Source organism: Nicotiana tomentosiformis, chromosome 12 (assembly GCF_000390325.3).
Source record: "Nicotiana tomentosiformis chromosome 12, ASM39032v3, whole genome shotgun sequence".
In the NCBI taxonomy this organism is placed as follows: domain Eukaryota; kingdom Viridiplantae; phylum Streptophyta; class Magnoliopsida; order Solanales; family Solanaceae; genus Nicotiana; species Nicotiana tomentosiformis.
In genome coordinates, this window is record NC_090823.1 from 102,712,620 (window position 1) to 102,740,432 (window position 27,813).

The 27,813-nt window shown below is 37.2% G+C and overlaps 2 protein-coding genes across 2 annotated transcripts; one reads left to right on the top strand and one right to left on the bottom strand.

Annotated features, from left to right (window-relative positions):
- The first annotated feature begins 824 nt into the window (after positions 1–824).
- Positions 825–16,844, top strand: LOC104120223 (uncharacterized). The gene is made up of 7 exons (XM_009631958.4): positions 825–1,136; positions 12,615–12,675; positions 12,793–12,887; positions 12,970–13,003; positions 14,724–14,778; positions 14,862–14,904; positions 16,488–16,844. The coding sequence occupies exons 1-7, from the start codon at positions 927–929 to the stop codon at positions 16,557–16,559; spliced, it is 570 nt and encodes a 189-aa protein (XP_009630253.1). The 5' UTR covers positions 825–926; the 3' UTR covers positions 16,560–16,844.
- Positions 16,845–23,860: 7,016 nt separating this feature from the next.
- LOC104101838 (uncharacterized protein At1g76660) lies at positions 23,861–27,583 on the bottom strand. The gene is made up of 3 exons (XM_009609363.4): positions 27,128–27,583; positions 24,811–25,915; positions 23,861–24,430 (listed from the first exon to the last, which is right to left on the bottom strand). The coding sequence occupies exons 1-3, from the start codon at positions 27,182–27,184 to the stop codon at positions 24,222–24,224; spliced, it is 1,371 nt and encodes a 456-aa protein (XP_009607658.1). The 5' UTR covers positions 27,185–27,583; the 3' UTR covers positions 23,861–24,221.
- Positions 27,584–27,813: the final 230 nt, after the last annotated feature.

A 27,813-nucleotide genomic window follows, 5' to 3' on the forward strand; every position in this document is an offset into this window, starting at 1 on the left:
CTATTTTTCAATTACCAATTATAAATATGACTATCATCAAGGCTCGAGTCCAAAATATCTGATTAATTGTGAATGAACCTTAGCACTTGAGGAAAAAAAAATTAACCTGATATGTTAACCAAATGTAGTTTAATTTATCTTTAAAAATCAATATTAAGAAAATGTGAAATTATTTTATGGGATAATTGAAAATTTTATTTTCTATGAGTTGCAGTTTAACATTTATTTTCTCTGAGTTATGATTTGAAATCATTTCAACTTTTTTTCTATTATTTTTATGCTTTAGTGATTAAACTGTTTTTTTCTAATAATTGAGCTTTTTTAGATGTTATTTAACTTATTACACTAAAGTGAAATTCGATGTTATTTAACTTTTTTTAGATGTTGTTATCAGCAATGTGTATATAATGTTGTCGCGAAAATATTTTTATTTTTTAAAATTTTTTCTACTAAACACATCCTCAGAAACTGTTTAAGATGAGAGTCAAATAATGAAAATTTGAATTTAGATTTCACTCTCAACATTCTAGTGGAGTTAACAACAACAATAATAACAACCCACTATAATCTAACTAGTGGAGTTTAGGGAGGGTAGTGTGTACCCAGACCTTACCCCTACCCTGGCCTGGGATAGAGAAGTTGTTTCCGATAGACCCTCGCCTCCCTCCCTCCCCCTCCAAGAACTCCCCACCTAACTCTTGGGATCTCTTGATTGGAAGTGGAGGGTGCTCACCAGTAAGAGCAGCCCACTGTTGTCCAGTGGAGGTAAGAGTTCTCAATTTGGACCATACGCTTTAATAATCTAGGTCTCATTTTAAATTTTGCAAAGTGGGTTATTTGAAGCCCAAAATCAGCAACACTTTCACTTTTGGTCCAAAGTCCCGCACTACCAGTAATAAAATTTGTTCTTGAAACAACACCTGCAAATGCTGTCTCTCTCGTCCTCTTTGGTATCGTTCGGTGGAATTGCAAAGCCTATTTCGGCGCCGATCAGTTTACAGTGTCAGTATAAACCTTTGAGAACGACAATTAACAATCCCTCTGATTCCATGGCATCTTCAGTTGCCCCAAAATGGGCTCAAAAAACTGTGACTCTTCCTCCTCAAAGGCGGGGCTGTCATCTTGTTACATCCAAGGTATGTCTCTAACTTGCCCGTTACTTTTGCTAATTTTAACCAACTGATCCATTACTTTCTTCTGTTTTAGTTTTTGATTACTTTTGCAAATATTTATTAGAGAAAAAAACTTAGGGAAAAAACATAAGTAGCCAGCCCTTTGCTCTTTATAACAATAGCCTAGTCCTAAAAACTAAAAACAACCCCAAAGGAATGTAGCCATATCATTTATGATTACAACAACAACAACAACAAACCCAATATAGTACCACGAGTGGGGTTTGAGAATGGTAGATAGTACGCAAAGCTTACCCCTATGGTAGAGAGGTTGTTTCCAATAGACCCTCGGCACGAGAAAAAATGAGAAAAGAGCAGTAGTAACAAGCCATAACGAGAACAAAAGAAAATAAGGCGAAAGGAACAACATGTAGTGATAGAAATCTACAATATTAGAATCCAAGACTACCGCTAATAACCTACAACTACCTCTAACCTACAACCTTAATCTTCGACCTCCACACCTTCCTATTAAGGATCATATCCTCGATCAGCTGAAGCAAAGTCATATCTTGCCTAATTACCTCTCCCCAATACTTTTTTAGCCTACCCCTACCTCTTCTAAGACCCACCAAGGACAACCTCTCACAACTCCTTACCGGGGCATCTGTACTTACCCTCTTCACATGCCCAAAGCATCTAAGTCTTGCTTCCCGCAGTTTTTCCTCCATGAGGCCACTCCTACCTTGGCCCAAATATCCTCATTCTTAATCTTATCAATCCTGGTATGCCCGCACATCCATCTCAGCATCCTCATTTCTGCTACTTTCATTTTCTGGACATGAGAATTCTTTACTGGCCAACACTCTGTCCCGTACAACATAGTCGGTCTAACTACTATTCTGTAGAACTTACATTTAAATTTATGAGGCACATTCTTATCCATAAGACATCGGATGTGAGTCTCCATTTCACCCACCCCGCACCAATACGATGTATAACATCTTCGTCAATTTCTCCATTTCCTTGGATTATAGACCCCAGGTACTTGAAATTATTTTTCTTGGGTATGAGTTGTGTATCAAGTATCATGTTCACGTTTGTTTCACTGGTCCCGTCACTGAACTTACACTTCAAGTATTCTATCTTGGTCCTACAACTTGAAACCTTTAGACTCTAGGGTCTGTCTCCAAACTTCCAGTCTTGCATTAACACCACTTCGCGTCTCGTCAATCAGTACAACTAGTTTTAGAGTACGCGCATTGCGCGTGTTCTCCATATCAATGAATATAAAATTTAGAAAAAATTACACAAATATTATTAAACTATGTGTTAAGTTATAAAATAAAAATTTTAAAAAGTACAAGCTCTTGAAAAATATTGACTGTTCATCCTATTTAGCCAACTTAATAAAGAAAAAAACTATGTCATGCAAAAGTATTCTAACACCTTTACATAACTTCGATATAGAAGTTGTGCATTTGCTTTAATAGCTCAAATAGAATTGAATAATACATTGACTTGTATTACTATACTATGTTCTCATGGCCTTAAAGAAATAAATTTTATTTGCTCAAAGTACCTAATATAAATTTCATATTATTCATATTGAACTCAAATTGAAAAATACGACAAACAATAAGACAGTCCATATTGTTGGATAAAATTATAATACTAAGAATTTTATTAGATTAGTAATATTTAAATCCAACAATTTATTTTCCTAGAAAGAAATAAAATGATATAAATTAAATCATTATATCATTATGATATAAGTGAAAATTTGCTTAAATATTATTTATATTGTTGGTGTACTCAAAATAAGTTAAGTTATTTACATTGTTAAAGTATTATTTAGCTGTTAAATCCTAATGAAGAATTTAGTGTTGGGGTGCAAACCCATACTCAGACATCAACAGATAACTCTTAAACAGAGAATTATAATTTGAGATTCTAATTAATATAAAAAATATGCTTGCACATTTTTCTTTCAGTGATATATACCAAATTTATAAAAAGTGTGTTTTTGTATGTCACACATGTAAAAGTTCCCAAAAAAATTTAAATGTCTTAACACTTTGTTAGGAATTTTCCTTAAAAATATTTATGCATGTACTCTTATATAAGTGGTAATGTTTGGTTTCTTAAAGTTCTAAAAATTAGGACCTTACATGAGTTAGCGTTAGTTATGTATTTTCGTATTTCTTGATTTATGTGATCACTTGTCGTTGCTTTCGTTTCTGCCTTCTGATTACAATACTCAGTTTAGTTTTGTATCTTTGTATTTTTTCTTCGGTTTTAGAATTGGTGTGATTGTTGCTGCCCTTCCTTTTATCTTTCCTAAGCCGAGGGTCTTTCGGAAATAGCCTCTCTGCCTTCTTGAAGGTAGGGATAAGGTCTGCGTATATACTACCCTCTCCAAACCTCACTTATGGGATTACACTAGGTTTGTTGTTGTTGTTGTTGTTGTAAAAATTAGGACCTTTTACATTTTTTATATAAGAAAAAATTTAAAAACAAAAATTTTAGTTGATTTCAAAATCCTAAATTTTAGGAAAAATAACCAATTGACTATTTTGTCTAGCGTGAAATCTATTTTTAAAAGGTAAAAAAGGCGAACAACATTTCGTTAAGGGCCTTCGTGCTTTTAATATAGTATATATATCATCCGCAAATAACAGACACCAGGGCACCTCCCATTGAATGTGACGCATAAGTATATCCAACGCCAAAGCAAATATAAGAGTTGACCTCTAGTGCAACTCATCACAACTGGAAAGTGATTCGAGTCCCCTTCCATTGTCCTCACCCGAGTTTTAACTCCTCATACATGTCCTTAATCACCCTATTATATGCTACAGGAACACCTCTAGCCTCCAAACATCTCCATAGAATCTCCCTTAGAACTTTGTCGTATGCTTTCTCTAGATCAATGAACACCATGTGCAAGTCCCTTTTCCTCTCCCTATATTGTTCGACCGACCTCATGTAAGATGAATGGCTTCCGCAGTTGAACAACCCGGCATGAATCCGAACTGGTTTTCGAAAATAGACACACTCCTCCTCACCTTTGCTTCCACCACTCTCCCAAACTTTCGTGGTGTGGCTAAGCAGTTTGATACCCTTATAGTTGTTACAATTTTGGATATCACCCTTGTTCTTGTATAACGGGATCATCGTACTCCACCTCCATTCTTTGGGCATCTTCGTCATCCTAAAAATGTTGTTAAACAACCCAGTGAACCATTCCAAGCCTGCCCTGCTCATGCTTTCCAAAATTCTACTGGAATTTCGTCTGGCCCAGTCGCTCTCCCCGACTCATTTTACGCATAGCCCCCTCGATCTCCTTAGTTTTAATACGCCTACAATAACCAAAATCTCAACGGTTCTCAGAGTGCTCTAAATCATTCAACACGATGCCCCTGTCTCAGATAAAAATCCCTGTAACAGAAAATAGAGTGAAAAATATTTCTACATGGATATTGGCTCCAATAGTATCAAACGCAAATATACCAGAATCGTTCTCTACATGATTTCTATCCAAAATCAAAAAAACATTGGTGTGGAGAAGCGGCACAATGTACAGATAACCATGGAAGCTGTTAAAATTCTGATACAGTACAACTGAATGTGGGATAGTGAGTACAAATTCTCAATTTCAATTTTAATGGAGTTTTGGTCCAAGTCGATTATAGTTTTTATGATGTTGATGAAATCAACAATCAATTGGTTATTGATACATCAAATGTTATATTGGAAATCAAATACTTATTGAAGGACAGATATCCACCGATCGGCATCGACATTGATATGAGTGTTCGATTTTGCCTCAATCTAAAAAAATTCAACTCTTCAACTCTGACATCACTCAATACTCATGGTGCATTACATTGAAGGAGAAAGTAACATTTGGTAGTTGCTCCAACAATGAATTTGTTGCTACAACATTATATAGGATATGTGATGAGATTATATTATTTTATATCAAGTTAAAATTGAACACTCATATCATTGTCTATGTCCATCGGTGAATATCTGTCCTTTAATGAGTATTTGATTTCCAACGAAGAATTTGATATATTGATACCCAATTAATTATTGATTTCATCAATAAAATTAGAAAAACTACGATCTGCTCGGATCACATATGCATTAACATTGAAATTGCAGAACTTGTATTTATTATCCCACTCCTCGTACGGTATCAAAACTTTAATAGGTTTCATTGCTGATCAAAATCCTTGCGTTGCTTTTCCTCGCCAATATTCTTTTCAATTTTGGATAGAATTCGTATAGAGATTGTTTTACATTCCACGTTTCTAGTATATTTGCACTTGATTCTGTTGGAGTCGCCCAAAAAATTCACTCAGTATCCATGTAATGAGCGAATTTTTCACCGTATTTTCTGTTACAATATGAGCATCATAAATGATGTGGCTATATTATTTTAGGGTTATTTTTCATTAACTAGTTTTTAGTGTTAGACTGTTGTTATAAAGACAAATGGGCTGGCTATCCCTCCCCCCCCCCCCCCGAGTTTTTGAACAATTAACGAAAACTTATATTTCAGAGCCCCCAATAATTACGCTTTTGAATTGATAATTTGTCATATGTGTGTGTGTGTTGGGGGAGGGGGGTTGGCGTCTTTATGCAAATCCTATTATCTCAAATTGAGCATACAAAATATAATCGTGTCTATATTTGCTTGAATAACTTTATGTAACTGAACCAATTCGGATTTATGTCGGGACGCTCGACTACGGAAGCTATTCACCTTATTAGGAGGTTGGTGGAACAGTATAGAGAGAGGAACATGATTTACATATGGTGTTCATCGACTTAGAAAAGGCTTACGATAAAGTGTCGAGGGAGGTTCTGTGAAGATGTTTGGAGGCTAGAGGTGTTCCTATTGCATACATTAGGGCTATTAAGGACATGTATGATGGAGTTAAGACTCGAGTGAGGACAGTGGGAGGGGACTCGGAACACTTCCCAGTTGTAATGGGTGTGAGAAAGCATGGGAGAAAATATGTTATTGATATTGGATGTTCAATACAATACAAGAGGTCCTTATTTATAGCTATACTATACAAGGACATACTACTCCTATTCCAATGTAAGACAAGACTACACTATATACATAGCTGTAAACTAACACTACCCCTCAAGCCGGTGCATACAAATCATATGTACCGAGCTTGTTACATATATAACCAATACGAGGAGCAGTGAGAGACTTGGTAAAAATATCTGCAAGTTGATCATTCGACCTGACAAACTTTGTAGCAATCTCTCCTGAAAGTATCTTTTCTCTGGCGAAGTGACAATCAATCTCAATGTGTTTAGTTCTCTCATGGAACACCGGATTTGATGCAATATGAAGGGCAACTTGATTATCACACACAAGTTCCATCCGACTGATTTCACCAAATTTCAACTCCTTGAGCAATTGTTTGGTCCAGACTAGCTCACATGTTGGCATAGCCATTGCTCGATATTCTGCTTCTGCACTAGACCGAGCAACTACATTCTGTTTCTTGCTCTTCCAGGACACCAAATTGCCTCCTACTAAAATACAATATCCAGACGTAGAACGTGTATCAGAAGGTGATCCTGCCCAATCAGCATCTGAGTATCCAACGATCTGCTCATGACCTCGATCCTCAAACAGTAACCCTTTACCTGGAGCCGATTTTATATACCGAATAATGCGGACAACTGCATCCCAATGACTACCACAAGGAGAATTCATAAACTGACTCACAACACTCACAAGATAAGAAATGTCGTGTCTAGTCACTGTGAGATAATTTAATTTTCCAACCAGCCGCATATAGCTTGCATGATCGCTAAGCGGCTCCCACTGTCCTGGCAGAAGTTTAGAATTCAGATCCATCGGAGTGTCAATAGGTCTGCAACCTATCATCCTTGTCTCCTCAAGAATGTCTAAAGCATATTTTCTTTGAGAAATAACAATACCTGAGCTAGACTGGGCAACCTCAATACCTAGAAAGTACTTCAATCTGCCTAGATCCTTAGTTTGGAAGAGATGCTGCTTCAGATTGGTAATACCATCCTGATCATTGCCAGTAATAACAATATCATCAACATAGACTACCAGATAAATACAGAGACTTGAAGCAGAGTGCCGATAAAATACAGAGTGATCAGCTTCACTACGAGTCATGCCAAACTCCTGGATAACCGTGCTGAACTTACCAAACCAGGCGCGAGGAGACTGCTTTAGACCATAAAGTGACCGACGCAAGTGACATACAAGGCCACGAGACTCCCCCTGAACAACAAAACTAGGTGGTTGCTCCATATAAACCTCATCCTCAAGATCACCGTGAAGAAAGGCATTCTTAATGTCCAGCTGATAGAGGGGCCAATGATGAACCGCAATCATGGATAGAAAAAGGCGAACTGAAGCCACTTTAGCCACGGGAGAGAAGGTATCACTGAAATCAAGCCCAAATATCTGAGTATATCCTTTGGCAACAAGACGGGCCTTAAGTCGATCAATCTGGCCATCGGGACCAACTTTGACTGTATAAACCCAACAACAACCAACAGTAGATTTACCTGAGGAAAAATGAACAAGCTCCCAAGTACCACTTGTATGTAAAGTAGACATCTCGTCACTCATAGCCTGTCGCCATCCTGGATGAGACAACACTTCACCTGTAGACTTAGGGATGGAAACCGAGGACAAAGAAGATATAAAAGCATAATGGGGAGATAACAGACGATGATAACTCAAATCGACATAATGAGTATTAGGGTTAAGTGGTCCGTATACCTTTCCGAAGTGCAATCGGTGTGCTAGGAGCAAGGTCCGCAGCAAGAGTAGGGTCAGGTGCAGGACGAGAACCAGTTGGGCCTGATGTAGGGCGCAAACGACGATGATAAGTCAAGAGTGGTGTTCCTGTGGCTGGGGAACTAGGAGGAACAACACTAGACTTCTCAACGGTTGGTATGGATGAAACCTCTGTGGTCGAAGGTGGAGGAGGAGCTATAGTAAACTCCTCAAAGGTCAGTATAGGTAAGACCTCAGATATATCATGGCGGTCAGCAGAAGTAAAGAAAGGTTTAGACTTAAAAAATGTGACGTCAGCTGACATAAGGTACCTACGAAGATCTGGAGAATAACAACGATATCCCTTCTGAACACGAGAATAACCAAGGAAGACACACTTGAGAGCACGAGAAGCTAACTTATCTTTCCCAGGGGCTAAGTTATGAACAAAACACGTGCTCCCAAAAACACGGGGTGGAAGAGAGTATAAGGGTGACTGGGGAAACAATACTGAATGCGGAATCTGATCCTTGATGGGAGATGAAGGCATCCGATTAATCAAATAACAAGGTGTGAGAACTGCATCGCCCCAAAAACGCAACGGAACACGAGATTCAATTAGAAGTGTGCGAGCAGTCTCAATAAGGTGCCTATTCTTTCTCTCAGCAACCCCATTTTGCTGAGGGGTATAAAGACAAGATGTATGATGAATAATTCCTTGAGAAGTCATAAACTGCTGAAACTAAGAAGATAAATATTCTAAGGCATGATCACTGCGAAAAATGCGAATAGAAACACCAAATTGGTTTTTGATTTCAGCACAGAAATTCTGGAATATAGAAAATAACTCAGAACGATCTTTCATTAAGAAAATCCAAGTACATCTTGAATAATCATCAATGAAACTAACAAAATAACGAAATTCCAAGGTTGAACTGACTCTACTAGGACCCCATATATCAGAATGAACTAAGGAGAAGATAGACTATGCATGACTCTCAACACTACGCGAAAAGGAGGTTCGGGTATGTTTCCCAAGCTGACACGACTCACAATCTAATGTAGACAAACTAGATAAACTAGGCACCATCTTCTGAAGTTTGGATAAACTCGGATGTTCTAAACGTCTGTGGATTAGATCTGGAGGATCTGTAACTAGACATGTTGTGGAAAGACTGAGTAAGTTAAAGTAGTAAAGGCCTTCTGATTCACGTCCTGTACCAATTGTCTGTTCCGTACTGCAGTCCTGCATAATAAAAGAATCGTCAATAAAATATATACCACAATGGAGGGCACGAGACAAACGACTAACATATGCAAGACTAAAAGGACAGCCAGGGACATAAAGAACGGAATCTAGGGTGATAGAAGACAAGGGATTAGCTTGTCCAACTCATTTTGCCTTAGTTTGACATCCATTGGCTAAAGTAACAGTGGGAAGAGACTTTGAATATACAATATTTGACAAAAGTGATATATTACCGGAGATGTGATCAGAAGCGCCTGAGTCTATGACCCATGGGCCAAGAGTGCTAGACTGGGAAACACAAGCAAAAGAATTACCAGTAACAGAAGTATCAGTCTGAGCAATTGAGGCTACTTGTGGAGATGTCTGCTTACTTGCTCGATACTGAAAGAGCTCATTATATTCTTTTTTAGATAAAGAAAATCCCTGGTTACCTGTAGTCTCGGTCTGAGCAATGTAAGCATTTTTGGGTGGACGACCATGTAAGGAATAACACATTTCACGTGTGTCCAAGTTTGTGACAATAAGAACACTTGGGTCTAGATCTTCCAAAACGACCTCCTCCTCGTCTATGCTCCATAGTTTGAGATGCCCGAAAATCCACTGTCTGGGATGCAAGGACAGAGGAATCAAGTATCTGTGATGAGATAACTGGGTGACTTGGTGCTGCAGCAAGGCAGAGTAATCGAGAGAATAATTCATCAACTGTCGGGACAGTCGGACTAGCCAAAATCTAGTCGCGTACTGAATCAAGATCATTAGGAAGTCCAGCGAGGGTAAGAACGAGAAACATCTTTTGTCGCTGCTCTTGTTGTTTTTCAACACTAGGAGAAACTGGCATCAACTTCTCAAATTACTCCATAACTGCCTGTACTTGACCCAAGTAAGTAGACATATCTAATTCCTGCTTCTTTAAGTTTGTCATCCGCGATATCAAATCATAGAAGCGAGATATGTCATTAGTGTATAAGGTGCGTGCCTTTGCCCAAACCAAATAACATGTCTGGAATGGATGAAATAAGGGCATCAACTTGGAATCAATAGATCGCCACAAGATGCTACATAACTTAGCATCGATTTTTGCCCAAAGTGCTATTGCCTTTTCATCTCCTTTGCTAGACTATTTGATTAGATAATCTTGAACACCTTGGCCTCTACACCACAACTCGACAGATGAAGCCCAAGCTAAATAGTTTGAACCTCTCATTAAAGGTTCCGAGGTAATAATAGCACTAGAGCTTCCAGAACTCATGTTTCTAGACCCAAAAACATCAAATCCCAAAGACATTGTTGCAAATTATTACCAAATAAGAGAAAGAATCAACTGTAATCCGCTGAAACAGAGTAAGGAAACACAGAAACAGAATAATGAAATACTGTAGCTGCCGGAATCTTACTGTAGCTGTCGGAATAGTACCGTAGCTGCCGGAAAAAACTCAAAGTGGTCGGAATGAAATGAAAACAGTAGGGGTAGGATCAAAATTACCAGGCGACCCAACTGTTCTGAAGGAAGTTTTTCAAAAAATGGCCGGAAGTGGTCGTACGCGCAGGCGCGTGAGGAGGCTGCTGCCGGAGATTTTCACTGGGGTTTGGTCACCGGACAGTGACGACTCTTGTGGTAGTGTTGGATTTTGCACAACACTGACGGAGACGAAGCAGACGCAAAACAGCCTTAAAAAAGAGTCGCCGGAAAAAGACTTCCGTTGACTGATTTCTCTTCCCGGAATCGCTGGAATTTATGCACAGCGATAAATCTCTCACAATTGCTCTGATACCATGTGAGAAAGCACGGGAGAAAATATGTTATTGATATTGGATGTACAATATAATACAAGAGGTCCTTATTTATAGCTATACTATACAAGGACATACTACTCCTATTCCAATGTGGGACAAGACTACACTATATACATAGTTGTAAACTAACAATGGGGTTGCACTAGGGGTCAGCCCATTTTTATTTGCCTTGGCGGTCGACGCACTAACGCGCCACATTCAAGGGGAGGTGTCGTCGTGCATGTTATTTGAAGATGGCATTGTACTAATTGACGAGACGTGAGGCGGTGTTAACGAGAGGTTAGAGATTTGGAGGCAGACCCTAGAGTCTAAAGGTTTCAAGTTGAGCAGGACCAAGACAGAATACTTGGAGTGCAAGTTCAGTTGTGCGGCTCAGGTAGTGGACGAAGACGTGAGGCTTGATTCAGAAGTCTTCCCTGGGATACTTGGAGTGCAAGTTCCTTGTTTGTAATACAGGAGAGGTAGATACAGGCTTTTGATTAGTTTGCTTGTTGTTGCCTCTTCCTTTTATCTTTCCTGAGCCGAGGGTCTACCGGAAACAGCCTCTCTGCCTTCTTACAGGTAGGGGTAAGGCTTGCGTACACACTACCCAGACCCCACTTGTGGGATTAAATTGGGTTTGTTATTGTAACTTTATGTAACTAGGTTTGCGGTCGAGCTTTAGATGGTCCCTTGCAATGGCCGTTATTTTAACTAGTTGCGGTTACTGAGAGGATTATAGAGTATGTTAAACATTAGTTACATAATTCTGTTGTGCAGACACTGTTTGAAAAGAGTCGCTGGTGATTTACCACTCTATCAACTTCAGTGAACTTGAAGCGCGCATAATGGCCCAATAAGCTCTTACCTGTTATAAATGATGCTAAAATAATCTCCTAGGCCCAGATCACCTGTAAAAAATGTGTAAAACCTCTATCTCATTTTTCTCGCTGCTGGAAACATGACAATATGGTCGAACTGATACATTCAAATCATACTTTATCTCCATGCATTAGAACAACATAGGATAGTTTGCTTCCTGTTCATTTTGTTATGTTTTATTTTCTTCAAGCTCAAGCAGATTATTTGTTGGGAACCTTGATTTGAGAATCATGTCAGTAGGCATAATCAATAGAGTTATAGACGGTGTTATTTTTGAATTACATTTATTTTGGCCGTACAAGAACAAATGTGACAATAGACACTGTGAAAATGTTATCACAGCATAGCAAATTAGCTGGATCACAAACTGAACTGACATGTTTTCTTACAAAAGTTGATGTACTCAGATTCCATTCTTATTCTTCTGGTTTATGAACCATCTTTTGTCAGGTTCAGAGGTGATATTTTGACTTCTTATACTGTCATATGGGTAATTATTACTCCGGTAATCAGCTTTAGTATTTCTAGCTACTAATTCTTCAGCTGCTAGACTAGTGATGTTAATATATTAATCTGGACAATTATTGAAAAGCATTTGTATGATAACCCCATCTAAACATAAGCATACTGTACCTTGGTCATGGAGAAACATGTTTCAAATATCAAACAAAGTACTCATAAAAGAGTTTGTTTCTCTTTCTCTTTCTCTTGTCCAATTCTGTGTGTTCCATCTCTTTCCCAACCCGACAAAAAGAATGTATTCTGCTTGATATTAATAACATCTTAATGTCTTCATCAGATTTTGAAGGAAATTGGTCAGGAGATGGCAGGCTTCAAATGTGGCCTTGCTCATCTTTTTCGTAAGTACTCCTACTCTGAAATTTCACTTGAAATTCTGCTTGACATCTTTTAATTGGCCAGGTAATTGCCCCAGAATTCTTTTATGACTGAATATAGTTAGCTGTATGTTTAACCAGTGCAGCATACAAGTGCTTCTTTGACCATAAATGAAAACTACGACTCAGATGTTCGAGATGATACAGAAACATTTCTTAATAGGGTTGTCCCAGAGGTAATATTATTTTCTGCCAGGTAGAGTACTTGTAATTAATTGTTGTGGAGAGTCTCATTTTGTTTTAAAATGACAATTTCAGGGGATATCTGCACCGTGGAAACATACTCTTGAGGGTAAGCTTGTAGCTTAATCCCTGTCCTCCGGTGTCCGGAGTCTGGACTGCTGTTTATTTTCTTCCAATTTTTGTTTTTTTTTTCAGATAATGCACTGTGCTTCTTCTAGGGGTGGCAATTCGGTGAGGTGGTTTGGGTTTGGGGGTGAAAACTAGCAGATCCTAATACCTAGCAGTTTGACTTGAGCTTGGGGAAGCTCAAAATCTTATGGCTGAGCTTGACACTGTATTAGTATGATTTAAGAGCTTGTGCTTGGGCCTGATATGGTTGAATAAGTCCACCTGGCAGTATCGTCCAGAGTCAGTGTTCCAACTTAAGAAATCCCACATTTTTTAATTAAATCAGGTAGCATGAGACTCATCAAATTACTGGAAAATCAACTAATGTTTGAAATAACAAACCTTAGTAGTCAAAACCTTAACATCCCTCTTTTAAAACAGTGAAAAACTCAAAAATATTCATCAGATGTATCTTGAAGATGGAGAAAATAATTTACATCTACAAAAAGAAGGTATTGAATTAAAATACATGTGTAGTATTTGGATTGGCATTGCCATGATCCCCCTTTTCAAGCGAGTAGCATCTCGTAGTGTGATGTACGTCTCCGAACTTGTTCTCAATAGAAGAATCGCCTAAGATGAAATGGGATGAGAGTCGAGAAATTAGGAGAGGAGGATATCTGTGCCAAAACATGAGAAGTGAGATTAGCAAAGAGAAGAAAAATATGAGATGAGTGAGGAGAGAGAAAGAGAGTAGAAGTGTTGGAAAAAGTGGAGCGGCAGAGGAAGCAAGATTCAAGAAGGTGAGAGAACTGGCTAGGAATATAATTGATCCGAGAGGCAGTTAAAATGAATTGCAATGAATTTAAAATGTAGCTGTATTCTTAGTACCCAATCAATGTACATCAATGATATTTATACATTGAGACTTTTGAATGAAATTCAAATGGAATTTTGGCTCCAACTAACTAATCTAACAATTTGCTATGCACCAACAAGATTGCGGTGGAGTGGTAAGTACTCCTTTATCCTTAACCAGAGGTCTCGGGTTGGAGCCCTGGGTATGAAGTCGTCTTTGTTAGGGAGCTCTTTATCCCTAATGTGGGACTTCTCAGCGTGAATTCGGACTTAATCAGGACCCAATGCGAGTACTGGATACCGGGGTGGGAAACCAAAAAAAAAAAAAAACAATTTGCTATGAAACTACTAATTAAATTGAGTCTTCAACTACTTCAGTCTTAAATTCTAACTCAATCATTGCTTACTTCAGTATCCAGCTCCGCTTCCCCATTTGATTAGCAAATGCATAGCTAGATCCGCAATCCTCCTTGTACATTCACTTTTCATAATCAATCTCAGTAAAATAAAGAAGACTGAAAAATTACTGGCTTAACATGATAAATATTTTTTGCTCTTTTACTGCATTTGAGTTGTTTCTGGAGACCTTTGGAGTCGGTTTAAATGTTTAGCAAAATTATCAGTTTGTTCCTTGTTGGTGATTCTGATGTTCATTCGTTGTGTCATACCTACCTATAATACTACCTCCTATAAGAAAAAGAATACTACCACTTATTTATATGTTATATTCTATTGTATCGCCTTCAATCTTTCTGACAGAAGTTTCAGGGATTAAGTTCTTGTTTTTTTTCCTCCTCGGATAACTAGTCTTTCTCAATTTTATTTGTTGTTATTTTGACATTACTATGTTGCAATTTTGACAGGGCCAGATGACATGCCTGCTCACATTAAGTCATCTATGTTTGGCTGCACGCTCACGTCTGAATATCTCCTTGTTTTAATCCATATAGTTTTTCACACCTCCATTTTACACTGATATTTACCATGTCTTGGATTTTCAGGATTCCAATCACAGACGGAAAGCTAAACATGGGAACCTGGCAGGTACTTGTGAAAACTCTTTCCAGGTCATTTGATTTGAGCCTGGCTAGAACAATGAATTTTATTGCATTCACCTTCATATTGGATTATGCGTTCTATTGAAAAGCGGGCAGTTAAAGTTGTTTCATCTACTATTGTTACCAAGTTGGTCAATTCTTTCCTTCAATCCTACTCTTTTACATATAATGACTGCCAATTCCTCTCAATTGCATTTAAAGACAGAAAGAGAAGAAAGAAAAACAAAGAAAAAGAAATATACCTTAAGATAGTAGATCATAAACTGAACTTGAGATTAGATATAGTCATGTCTAACAATTGGGAGTTTGGGACTAATTTAAGAATGTCAATCTTTTAGGGTTATTCATGATTCGGCTTTTGAATGTTGGGTCAACCTTTTATTGAACATTTTGTTTAAGATGCATGGATTTTAAATGTTATTGCTTTCTTCTTGCTTAGCTTACATGTAAAGCAAGTCTTTGACCATCATTCTATTTTCTTTTGAATATCTTCCATCTTTGGCTGAAGGGGAGCCTTGGATTTAATGGTAAAGTTATCTCCGTGTGACGTATGGGTCATGGGTTCACGCCGTAAGCAGTCACTAATGCTTGCATTAGGTTTTTTATCTTCCATCTTTGGCTGCCTTATTTGCTTTGCTGTGTTTTAGAACATAATTGGTTAGCCATGATGTCTATTTTAGTGAACTCAGTTAGGTTGGATGTATGAGATTAGAAAAAGAAATTGAAGTTACTTCTTGGAAGACATGTAAAGAGAGGAATTGAGATATCTTGTTTGGGTTAATAAATCACGAAACAAATAACTAACATCATTTGGGATTAGTATCATGTACTTCTGTCAACTCATTCTGGCAAGGGGTGTTTCTTTTGGGAGTATGAAAAGTCTAAAATAGGTTTCCTTCAATTACTCCATGCCATCCCTAACAACTCTTACCTGACCAGTGCTTTTAGCTCTTAGAAACCTTGAAGATATCAAGGACTTATCAGGGCTACTAGATACATAGATAAAGTGCAGTATATACCAGGATATCATATTTCATCTGCAGCAAGACAAGGCTTTAGTCCCTTAATTTCTTCAAAGAGATTGTATATGGAAGCACAGCATTAACTTTGGCACATGATTTTTTATTCAACATCTATCTGGCAACTGTAAGTAGTAGACTTGAAGATGAACAAGTCATAGCAAAGACACTTAAGAAAGTGCTAGAATTCTTTAGGAGGCTAAAACGTATGAGTATATGGCCCATACCTTTATCCCTTTTATTCTATTCTTGGGGTGAGGGGAGGAGTGTTTAAGAGGAGGTTGCATCAAAGCCTTTTCAATGACTTCTGCTTCGAACCCCCTAAACGATGAGTAGAATTCCAGAACTTTGCAAGCTTGGAGTGGTGTTTGCTGTTTTCCCATTTTGTGAGTTTGTTTAATGTGTTAGTTTATCAAAGGTGAATAGCGTTTTAAATGGTAGCACAGTATACGAGGTGACTCAATATCAACTGTTGTTTTGTTTGATAGCCTGTTTCTCATCTGCAGTTGATGGAAGGTATGATGAGTAACTAATGTTTTCTGAATTTCAGGGCATTTGGTTGTGTGAGCACCGTGATGCGGCTACCCCTCGCAGAATTGTGATCACCCTTAATGGCATGTGAGCCGCTAAAGTCAAATGTTAGAGAAGTACTATCAATGTGCTTATCGTACTGAAATGGTCATGTGTAATACTCTCTCGTTGTGATGTTTTTCTAGCCCATTTCAGTCTATGATGACCTAGAGATGAAAATCTCTTGGCAATTTCTGGTAAAAACGTGCTATTTGGTTTGTGTCCAAATTTCACTATGACCGACGAGCTTTAAGATGTGAATTTGTACGGTAAACATGGAAGTTCTCCTTCCAGTGTTGCATCTTTATTATATAATATATAATAATTGTTATAAATATATTATTATGGATGTTCATTTAGTACTCTATTGTAAATAAGTTTTCTGAAGAAACTTATCTATATGAGATTCCGCCATAAATATGTTTATCTATTTAGTACTCTATTGGAAATAACTCTCCTGAAGAAGCTTATCCTTTCAGTACCACGTTATGGATAAACATCACACTCGGTAGAAGATTATCCATATCTGGTATAATGAGCTTATCCTTTCGGTATCCCGTTATGGATAAGCATTATCCCCGGTAGAAGATTATCCATATCTGGTATAATGAGCTTATCCTTTCGGTACCCCGTTATGGATAAACATTAATCCGGTAAAAGATTATCCATATCTGGTATAATGAGCTTATCCTTTTGGTACCCTATTATGGATAAACATTACCCTCGGTAGAAGATTATTTATATCTGGTATAATGAGCTTATCCTTTCGGTACTTCCGTTATGGATAAATATTACCCCCGATAAAAGATTATCTATATCTGGTACAATAGTAGCTTAAACAGCAGCTTACACAACAGCTTGTTTTCTTCTATAAATAAAGGAAATTTCAGTTCATTATGTACATAAGTTTGAAGTTTGAATAATATATCAGTTTCTCTCTATACTTGTCTTTACTTTACAGTCTTTATTTTATAACACGTTATCAGCACGAGACTCTGTCATCTCGAGCAAATACTTTAAAAGTATCAGAGGTACGAACTTTCTTTTTATAAATAATGTCAAATCTTTCTAAACTTGAGTTTGTAGTCCTGGATATATCAGGCAAAAGCTACATGTCTTGGGTGCTTGATGCTGAAATTCATCTTGATGCGATAGGTCTGGCAGACACCATCATGGACAAAAATCAAGCATCAAACCAAGACTGTGCCAAAGCAATGATATTCCTACGCCATCACCTTGATGAAGGCTTGAAAATGGAATATCTCACTATTAAAGATCCAGTCATACTATGGAATAATTTGAAAGATAGATATGACCACCTGAAGATGGTCGTTCTTCCACAAACACGTTATGATTGGACTCATCTAAGGCTACAAGATTTTAAATCTATCAGTGAGTATAATTGTACGATGTTCAGCATTATTTTCCAATTGAAACTATGTAGTGATAATATTACTGATCATGACATGTTGGAGAAAACTTTCACCACTTTTCATGCCTCGAATATGCTCCTGCAGCAGCAATATCGAGATATGGGATTCAAAAAGTATTCTGAACTTATCTCACATTTTCTTGTAGCCGAGCAACATAATGGGTTATTAATGAAAAATCATGAAAGTCGACCTACTGGTTCTTGTCCATTCCCTGAAGTGAATGAAACGAACTTCCACCAAGCTAAGCGCGGAAGAGGACATGGCCCAAGTCGTGGTCATGGCCGTGGTCAGGGAAGAAACTCTAATCATGGTAATAATAATGCACCAAAGAACCCTCCTCACCACCAGCAGTGGAAAAGGAAGGAACAAAAGCATGAAGCGGTGCAAGCAGCAAAGGCAGAAAATGCATGCTATAGATGTGGAGGAAAAGGGCACTGGTCACGTACATGTCGTACGCCAAAGCACCTGGTTGAGCTGTATCAAGCCTCCCTGAAGAAGACAGAGAAAAATGCTGAAGCAAATTTTATTTCTGAAGATAATTTAGACTTCATGCATTTGGATATAGCTGATTACTTTGCACACCCGGAAGGAGAAACAAGTCATGTGATCGGTGATGAATCTGTAGAAATGTAAATATTTTAATTTTTGTTGTTTATAGTAGATAGTATGGTTATGTAATTGTTGTACATAAATAAAAGTTATGCTTTGATAATGATGTTTACTATCATATTTATTTTGTTTATTTCATTTTGAAGAAATTTTCTCTCATGATACCAGAAGTGTCTGAGAGATATTTGGTAGTACAAAATTTATCAAAAGCTCCTGAAGAGTTAACTGTTTGTCTAGAAGATACATAACGCAAGTAGTGCCTGAATAATATTTGATTGTGGACAATAAATTGAAGGCTCCCGAAAAGCTTATATGCAAATTTGTCATTCATATTATATGATTGTGGTCAAACCATATGTTGTAATAAACAAGAAGTTTACTAATTCGAATGGCAGTCATGCTAGACTAGAAATAATTGAAAGATTGAAAATCTTCATGTTTTCACAATTATAGGGGGTAAAATAATATGTATGTGAGAACTTACCCGCCTTATTATTCAATTTGTACTATATCATGTATCACAGTAAACCACAAGTTTACTAATGCAAAAGTTTATGCCATAGTAAACCAGAAGCTTACTAAGAGATAACGCATGCCATGATAAACTTGAAGTTTTCATTTGTCATTTTTAAATGAGCTATTTGAGAATTCAGATAAATATATACTGAAGAACTAGAAGATTCTTCAGGAATTCTCTTGTGTTGCTTATTCTCATAATAAATTGATTATACCACCTAAAGTTGGGACTAAGACCCCTGAATTCTGGAATATATATAAAAGGTGAATATGGGCTCATTCACCTATCATGTGATCCACTAATAGATGCATATATGAGATGGTTACATGTGTGTTTATTGTCAACCTGCAGTTTGGCATTTGAAATTATTTTTCTCAATTAAGAGCATAATTTTCAGATTATGAAATCAAGATAGTTCATCTTGATGATGTTGGTTTATATCCAAGCTAGTTTAGCATTGAATACCTCATATTAATGGCTAAACTATTATTTATGAGAACATAGCCTCATGTGTTGGTCTAAGATTTTCTAAATTGCATACATCAGCACTTGTATGCATCAGACCAACAATATATGATAAGTCCTCCCCTCACAATTGGTTTAGGATCAGAAACCAAATATTTTTACTATCTAATAACTTTTAATGTGTGGTATATGATTAATTTCTCCACCACAATGCACAAAGATAGGTTTTCTAAAGAAGATTGGGGATATGTGTTAGTTTTTCTAACATTTGGGGGATGGAATAAACAGCTGAAAAATATGCTATATGAATCGAATTATCATTAATATGATCCTCACTTAGAATATAATTTAAGTCAAATGCCAGAAGATTTGCTGATCCAAAATTAAATATCATATTTCAGCTGCAAATACTCCTATTAAAATTAAAGTCCATACTACACGCATGAAGCGTAGTAAATCGATCGGTTCCAAAGGTAACAATCCTTGAAAAATGATAGGAGCAAATGATCAAAATGATCATAATGAGGAGGAAATGAGCTCTAGAAAATCCCACGGCATAACATTTCATGAAACTCCAGAAGAAGTTCAGGTACCTGAAAATAAAGAAAGTGATGAGATCTCAACAAGTTATGTCGCTTAGGAACCGATACAAAATGATCGCCGACGATATATCTGATACAATATTGTAAAAGATTGTGATGATCTGACTTGTAGTCCAGACACCTGAAGATTTCATGCCATCTAAATGCAAGTCATAACCTATGTGACTCATTTGATTAAGTTTATATGAAGATTCCTAAAGGATTTAAAATGCCTGAAGCATATAGTTCAAAGTATCATGAAATGTATTCAATCAGATTACAAAGATCTTATCTGGGCGTATGTGGTATAATCGCCTTAGTGAATATTTGTTGAAAGAGGGTTGCATAATGATGTTATTTGTCCATGTATTTTTATAAAGAAAATAGCATCAGAATTTATTATACTTGCTGTTTATGTTGATGACATAAATCTTGTTGGAACTCTAGAAGAGCTCCAAAAGGCAATTGAATATCTTAAGAAAGAATTTGAGAAGAAAGATCTTGGAAAGACAAAACTTTGTCGTGGTCTGCAAATTGAACATTTAGCAGACGGGATCTTTATCCATCAATCTGCCTATACAGAAAGGGTCTTAAAATGCTTTTACATGGACAAAGTACACCCATTGAGTACACCAATGGTTGTTCGATCACTTGAAGTGAATAAGGATTTGTTCCGACCTCCAGAAGAGGATGAGGAACTCCCTGATCCCGAAATACCTTATCTTAGTGCAATTGGTGCACTTATGTATCTTGCTAATGCTACAAGGCCTGACATACCATTTTCTGTTAATTTACTAGCAAGATATAGTTATTCCCCTACACGGAGACATTGGAACGGGATTAAGCATATATTGCGATATTTAAAGGGAACACTTGATATAGATTTATTTTATTCTAACAAAAGTAGTGTAGATCTTGTTGGTTATGCAGATGCAAGTTATTTATCTGATCCACATAAAGTTCGATCTCAAATCGGGTACATGTTTACATGTGGAGGTACTATCATATTATGGCGCTCCACAAAGCAATCTATTGTTGCTACTTCTTCAAATCATACTGAGATAATAGCTATTCATAAAGCAAGTAGGGAATGCGTATGGTCGAGATCAGTGATTCATTTTATTCAAGAAAAATGCGGTTTGGAATGTGATAAAAGATCCACAATTTTATACGAAGACAATGTTGCATACATAACCCAATTAAAGGTGAGATTTATAAAAGGAGATAAATGGTGACATTGATGTGCAACAAATCCGTTCAAGTGACAATCCGGCAAATTTATTCACTAAATCTTTGCCAACTTCAACTTTTGAGAACGATGGTATACAAGATTGGAATGCGGATACTCAAATATTTGAAACAAAGTTTTTATCAGGGGGAGTAAAATACGCTCTATACTCTTTTTCCCTTACTAAGATTTTTTTCACATGGTTTTCCTTATAAGTTTTTTTTGAGACAATTAGTTATGCGTATTACTAAATATGTGTACTCTTTTTCCTTCACTAGGATTTTTCCCACGGGTTTTTTCCTAGTAAGGTTTTAATGAGGCACATTATCTTTTAATGAACATCCAAAGGGGAGTGTTATAAATATATTATTATGGATGTTCGTTTAGTACTCTGTTGTAAATAAGCTTCCTGAAGAAGCTTATCTATATGAGACTCCGCCGTAAATATGTTTATCTATTTAGTATTCTATTGGAAATAAGTCGCCTGAAGAAGCTTATCCTTTCAGTACCCCGTTATGGACAAACATCACACCCGATAGAAGATTATCCATATCTGGTATAATGAGCTTATCCTTTCGGTACTCCGTTATGGATAAACATTACCCCCGGTAGAAGATTATCTATATCTGGTATAATGAGCTTATCCTTTCGGTACCCCGTTATGAATAAACATTACCCCCAGTAGAAAATTATCCATATCTGGTATAATGAGCTTATCCTTTCGGTACTCCGTTATGGATAAACATTATCCCCGGTAGAAGATTATCTATATCTGATACAGTAGCAGCTTGCAGAAGCAGCTTACACAACAACTTGCTTTCTTCTATAAATAGAGTAAATTTCAGTTCATTATGTACATAAGTTTGAAGTTTGAATAATATATCAGTTTCTCTTTATACTTGTCTTTACTTTACAGTCTTTATTTTATAACAATAATATATATATATTATGGATTTTGCGAACCTAATATAGTCGTAGGTTAGCACCATACTCACTTTTTTAAAATCCAAAATTATCCTTGGCACTTGTCTAATTTATTGATAAATCATGAATAATTGTCATTTTAGCCTGAAGAGAGAAGAAGTTTGTCCAATTCATCATCATCCAGAAGGTCCTATAAGTTATCAGTTTCCTCTAAGAAGCCAAGCCAAGCCAAGCCTTCATTCATTCTCTCTCCTGCGATAGCTGCAAAAATGTCGAAAATATGCAATCAAGATTGAGTTTTTAATAGAGCCATGTTGATTAGATGTTACGAATGATACCACGAGTTTGGATAATTATGATTGGAAGCATAGAAATTTAGAAGATGAGCATCTCAAACCTCAGTCTGCTAAACATGCTTTTTGTTCATCTTCAACTCCAATAGATTCTGCTGATTCACACCGGACGCCCCGTGATCCATTGCCCGGATCAGAGAAAAAGTTAATGATGCTTTCAGCTACTCACTTTCGGGGTCCTTTGTTTGGACCCTTTATTTATATTATAAATCAATTAAATATGTATAACTATTTAATTGTGAACTCAATGACTACAACAAACTATGAGTTCCACGGCAAGACACATGGCTCCGCCTCCGACTACTAAGATTGTCCTATTCGAGAATCTCCAAAACTATGTCATGCTAAGAAGTATCTTATCTAAGTTTCTTTCTTTTGGAATAGGACAAGGTGGGTTGCTATGATGGTAAGCCCCCTCCACTTCCAACCAAGAGCTTGTGAGTTCAAGTCACCCCAAGAGCAAGGTGGGAGTTCTTGGAGGGAAGGATGCCGAGTTTCTATTGGAAACAACCTCTCTACCCCAGGGTAGGGGTAAGGTCTATGTACACACTGCCCTCCCCAGATCCCACTAGTAGGATTATAGTGGGTTGTTGTTGTTGTTTCTTTTGGAATTGCATAATCCAATTGATACATTATGAACATAAATCTTTAATACTCAATATGCCGTAACATATTCTTCTACTCTTCTCCAAAAGTCTGATGACTATTCGAAGTTATTACTTTGATAACAATGGCTCTGTGTGCGAATTTAGCTAACCTGCTACAGCCAACTTCTCAGTTCTCTCTTCATGATTTGCCCTTCAAGTTCTCCATATTTTATTAGTACTTGGGATTCATAATTGCACATTTGTACCAAATAGCTATGTGGCGGCATTTTACTTGAAGTGGATTGATTGTGGATCCCAACTGTTAATATCTCAAATCAGAGAAAGGTAAATCTTTTTACAGAGTACGAAGAAAGAGGGGAAAAGAGGTGAAAATGTGTTTTCAGAGAGTCAATCATCTAAAAAATGAGGAAGGTAAGAGACAAAAATGTCTATAGTTTTTGAAGTGTTGGCAGATTATTTTTGAGAAATCATAAATAGGAATAGCTATTTTGCATATTCACTGCTTACGGCTACTTTCTTGGTAAGAGATAATACGAGAAAAAGAGAATCAGAAGTAGCACATCATTTGGTACTGCGAAATATTTGTGCATTCTCATCCAATAAATGGGTGTCTATGAGCCAAATCATCAAAAACATTGTCTTAAAAGCAATATACCTGGTTGAAATGCATACTTTAAAAAGTACATCTCCAAGGACTTCAAGCTTAAAGCATTTTGAAGCAAGCATACACAAGCCACTGTACAAAAGGTTCCAGGATCCACTCCACTCCTAACGACGTTAATAGCTGAAAATATATAGCTAGGACTTTTGACATACATAACTTAGGAGGACCTTAAAATATAGACAATACATTCTTCAACAAAATAGCGGAACACACGAGGACGTAGGGGATTTCTGCGACTGAGGTTAGATCACCTGTGAAAGACCCTCAACAAAAGCAAAAGAAGAAAACCATGCAATTTAGCAAATAGGACTATACGATTCTAAAGAGTAGTGCTACCATGCAATATTGCCTTTTCTTTCTCGCAGGCTTCTTCCTCTCCTGTAGTCTATCTCCGCATCAGAGCTTGACAAACCAGGGTCATATTTCCGACTGAGTCTCAAAGTTCCCAGTTTGGAGAAGATGCCTTCATCGTCACTCATAGCATGCTTAGCAGGTTCAACTTGCTTAAAAACATCTACGGATTGCTTTGGTGACATATGATCTGTGGATGCAGAAGATAGAAGTCAGTCCAAGTCTTTAACAATATCCAGATCATACAGAATTGTTTAAAGATCCCGGAATATGCAATGATCAATGTAGAACGGCCAAGCTTTCGATTGCAATAGTAATAAGCATATAATTACTTAGTAGTGTTCCATGAATAATTTTATACTGAATTTGTAAACTGTTAAGTATAAACATTATAAATACTAGCATGAAATAAATGGAACCTGTACTACTACTAATGGCAGAGAAACCAGAAGAAACATAAATCTTGAAATCTCATGATGAAGGTCAGAAAAAAAGAGAGAATCCATTTGACTGTATCTTCATACCAACTGTTTCTATTTCAAACTAGCAAGGGAGTAAAAGATCATGCACCTTTCACGCAATAGCCAGCTTCGAAATGATTTATCCCTGATTTGCAGTGCTGAGGAGATGCCATATTAGAGATATTCCCTCCTTTTGTTCCCTCAGCTGTTGACATAGTTAATATAGTTTCCTCTTCTCGGGGCTTCGCAAAAGGGATCATGCTAAAGGGATCATCTAATGCAACATCAGAAATCTCCACATACTGTGTTGTAGTAACAATCTCATCAGCACTGAATCCAAAGGACGCTCTGTAAGCTTCTACTTCCTCTGCATCTTGTTTACAGGGTTTGTTCTGCCTACTCTGATGGCCATTCCCGTTATTTGAATAAGCATCAGATTCTTTGGAAACGCTCAGCCTTCCACCAGAATGAGGAAATAAAGAATGGTCGATGTAAAATTGGGCAAATGTAGCTGGACAGAAGAAATTTGAATCTTGAGACAACTTTGAGGTGCTTGAATCAGGGCCTGGATGCTTGGCCTCGGATGAAGGAAGAGAAGGATCCAACTGAGGAAGTTCCCTTTCAACATAAGACGATGACAGGCAATCACCTGACACCCTCGAAACAGGGGATCTGAGAGTACTAGCAGGACTCCCTGGATAGAGAGAGTACGTAGCTTGAAGATCATTAGCACCAGTGTAGTTAGTCTTGTCTGTGGCTTTAACATTCACCGAAGAGGAGAGGAACCGAGCGAAAGGCACATCTGGGGAAGAGGGAGTAGTCAGGTGGGCCAACTCAGGCGGAGGTGTGAAAGGAGCAGTAGATGGCTCAGTGGTGAAGTTTGAGAATACAGGAGGGGATACCAACTGTGTCTCATGAGCATATGGACCAGTGGCAAACATAGCATTTGAAGGACCACCTGGTGAATTACTAGATAAAAAACAGCTTGGTGATTGAGCTGTCGAAGGGAGCGCTGAATTCGAAAAGGATGCTGGTGACGATGGTGGAGCTAAAAGAGCTGCAGTCTGATTATTCAACCCACCAGCTTGGGGTACATTCTGCTGATTTGGTAGTGAATTGGCCTCGGGAATACGAGATGAAGGTACTATACGCTTTCCACCTTTTTGTCTTCCGAAACAAGACAATCCTCCCAAACATCCTCCCCATCGTTTACGCTGTCAAAGATTAAAGCATTAGCAGTTGGGATCTAATCTAACATATAAATGGAAAAAAGAGGGGAAGATGCCGTTTGAAAGGTGCTTAGCTAGTTTCATACAATATCTGGACAAAAGCAATCGCTGCAAGAGGCTGTCTAAGTGGTACACACGCAAAATCCAAGAACAACAGTAAAGAAAGATCATAAGCACAGATTTCAGACCGAAGTGCAGAAATCATAAACAGCGAAAGTGATAATTCAGATTCTCTGATGGTATCTTATGTCATAATGAAAAACCACTTATTCTTTCTACCACCAGTCCATTTGACTCATGTATCAGCTGCACAATCCTTTTCATACATCTAAAAGATACTATGGTCCACATACAGTTAAATTTCCATTACCAGCTGCCAGAACAAATGTCACATGAGTAGCACAGAGGCAAACCCAACATAGCTTATGAAGTAGGACAATCTTCCTTTGGAAAAATCACATTTACCAAATAAACAAAAAAATAAAACTTTGTTTTGGCCTATCATTATCCTTGTAGCTCTATGCCTTAGAGAATTACTGCATTAATATACATATAGTGTGTGTGTGTGTGTTTTTTGAGTTTAAGTTGTATGCACTAACAGTGTAAAAATAATTTATACAACCAGCTTACGTAAAAGGTAATTATATACATCGTCAGTGTAAGGAATTTACATTATCAGGTCACTAAAGATAATTACAGGTAACCCTCCTTAAAATGTGGGATTTGTAATCATGAAATAAGGCCGATTACTTGTAAAGCAGACCAGATGATTTAAAAATCCTTACACTAGCGGTGTTAATAACTTAAACTCTCGCAAGTAACTCTAATTAATAGTGATAACTAATAATAAACGGTAAGAAACCTGCTATAACAGGTTAAATTACACTGATAGTGTAATTTCTTTTACTCTAATACATTGCCAGTCAGTCATATAACTTAAATTCATTTTTAATGTGTGAGAATAACTGCATTAATCAAAGAGGAAAAGAGATCTATCACTGTGGAGGACAACTATTTAGTAGATAAATGTCATCCCAATTTGCTCCATTTCACCAAAATAAAGTCAGATCTGCTTGCAAATGTGATTCTAGCACACAATCAAAGTACTTTTAGAAGCCATAATAGATGTACAAATTTTAATCCACACAAAGAAACACACATACACAGAGAGAAAGTAGATCTGGAAAATGAGAGTACCCGAGAAGGAAGTGGCGGTCCTTGCTGCTGCGGAAATCTATTCTGCTCTGACCCCATTATATCTATTTAATTTTTTTGCTTTGTTTTACTTTCTAACTTCACAATTTCAGCAAATTATACTCTGCTACACAACAATCTTTCTCCCTCCTTTCTGCTCTTTTCCTTCACACACACACACACACACACACACACACACTATAACACATATACAATCGAGTACTCAAAATGTAGTTATGTACAAATTTGTATATCCACCAACGACGCACAAAAAAATGCTTGAACAGAAGCTGACAATTCACAGATTTGGTAATATAAATTGCAAAGAAAATGCTCAAATAGATAAATACTTAGTATGTACTAATACTATATTCTATGTGACAGAGAGGGGGGTGGGGGTTGGTCTATTCTCTTCTTCCCAGTGGAGAGAGAGAGTTAATCAAAAGACAAGGAAAGCACAAATAAAGCCAAATTGTGTGTGTGTGAAAGTGAAAGTGAAAAATGCGGTGGGAGGAGAGAGAGAGAGAGAAAAAGGTTGATGCTTTATGGGAAAGGAAAAAAGTTAAAGGAAAAATCTGTAAACGAAAGAAAAAAGAAAAGACTAGCTATAGGAAACATATGGAGTCAGAATAGAACGGGATTACTGCGCTTTTGTCTCTTTTATTATTGATTGATATAACTTTTTATTT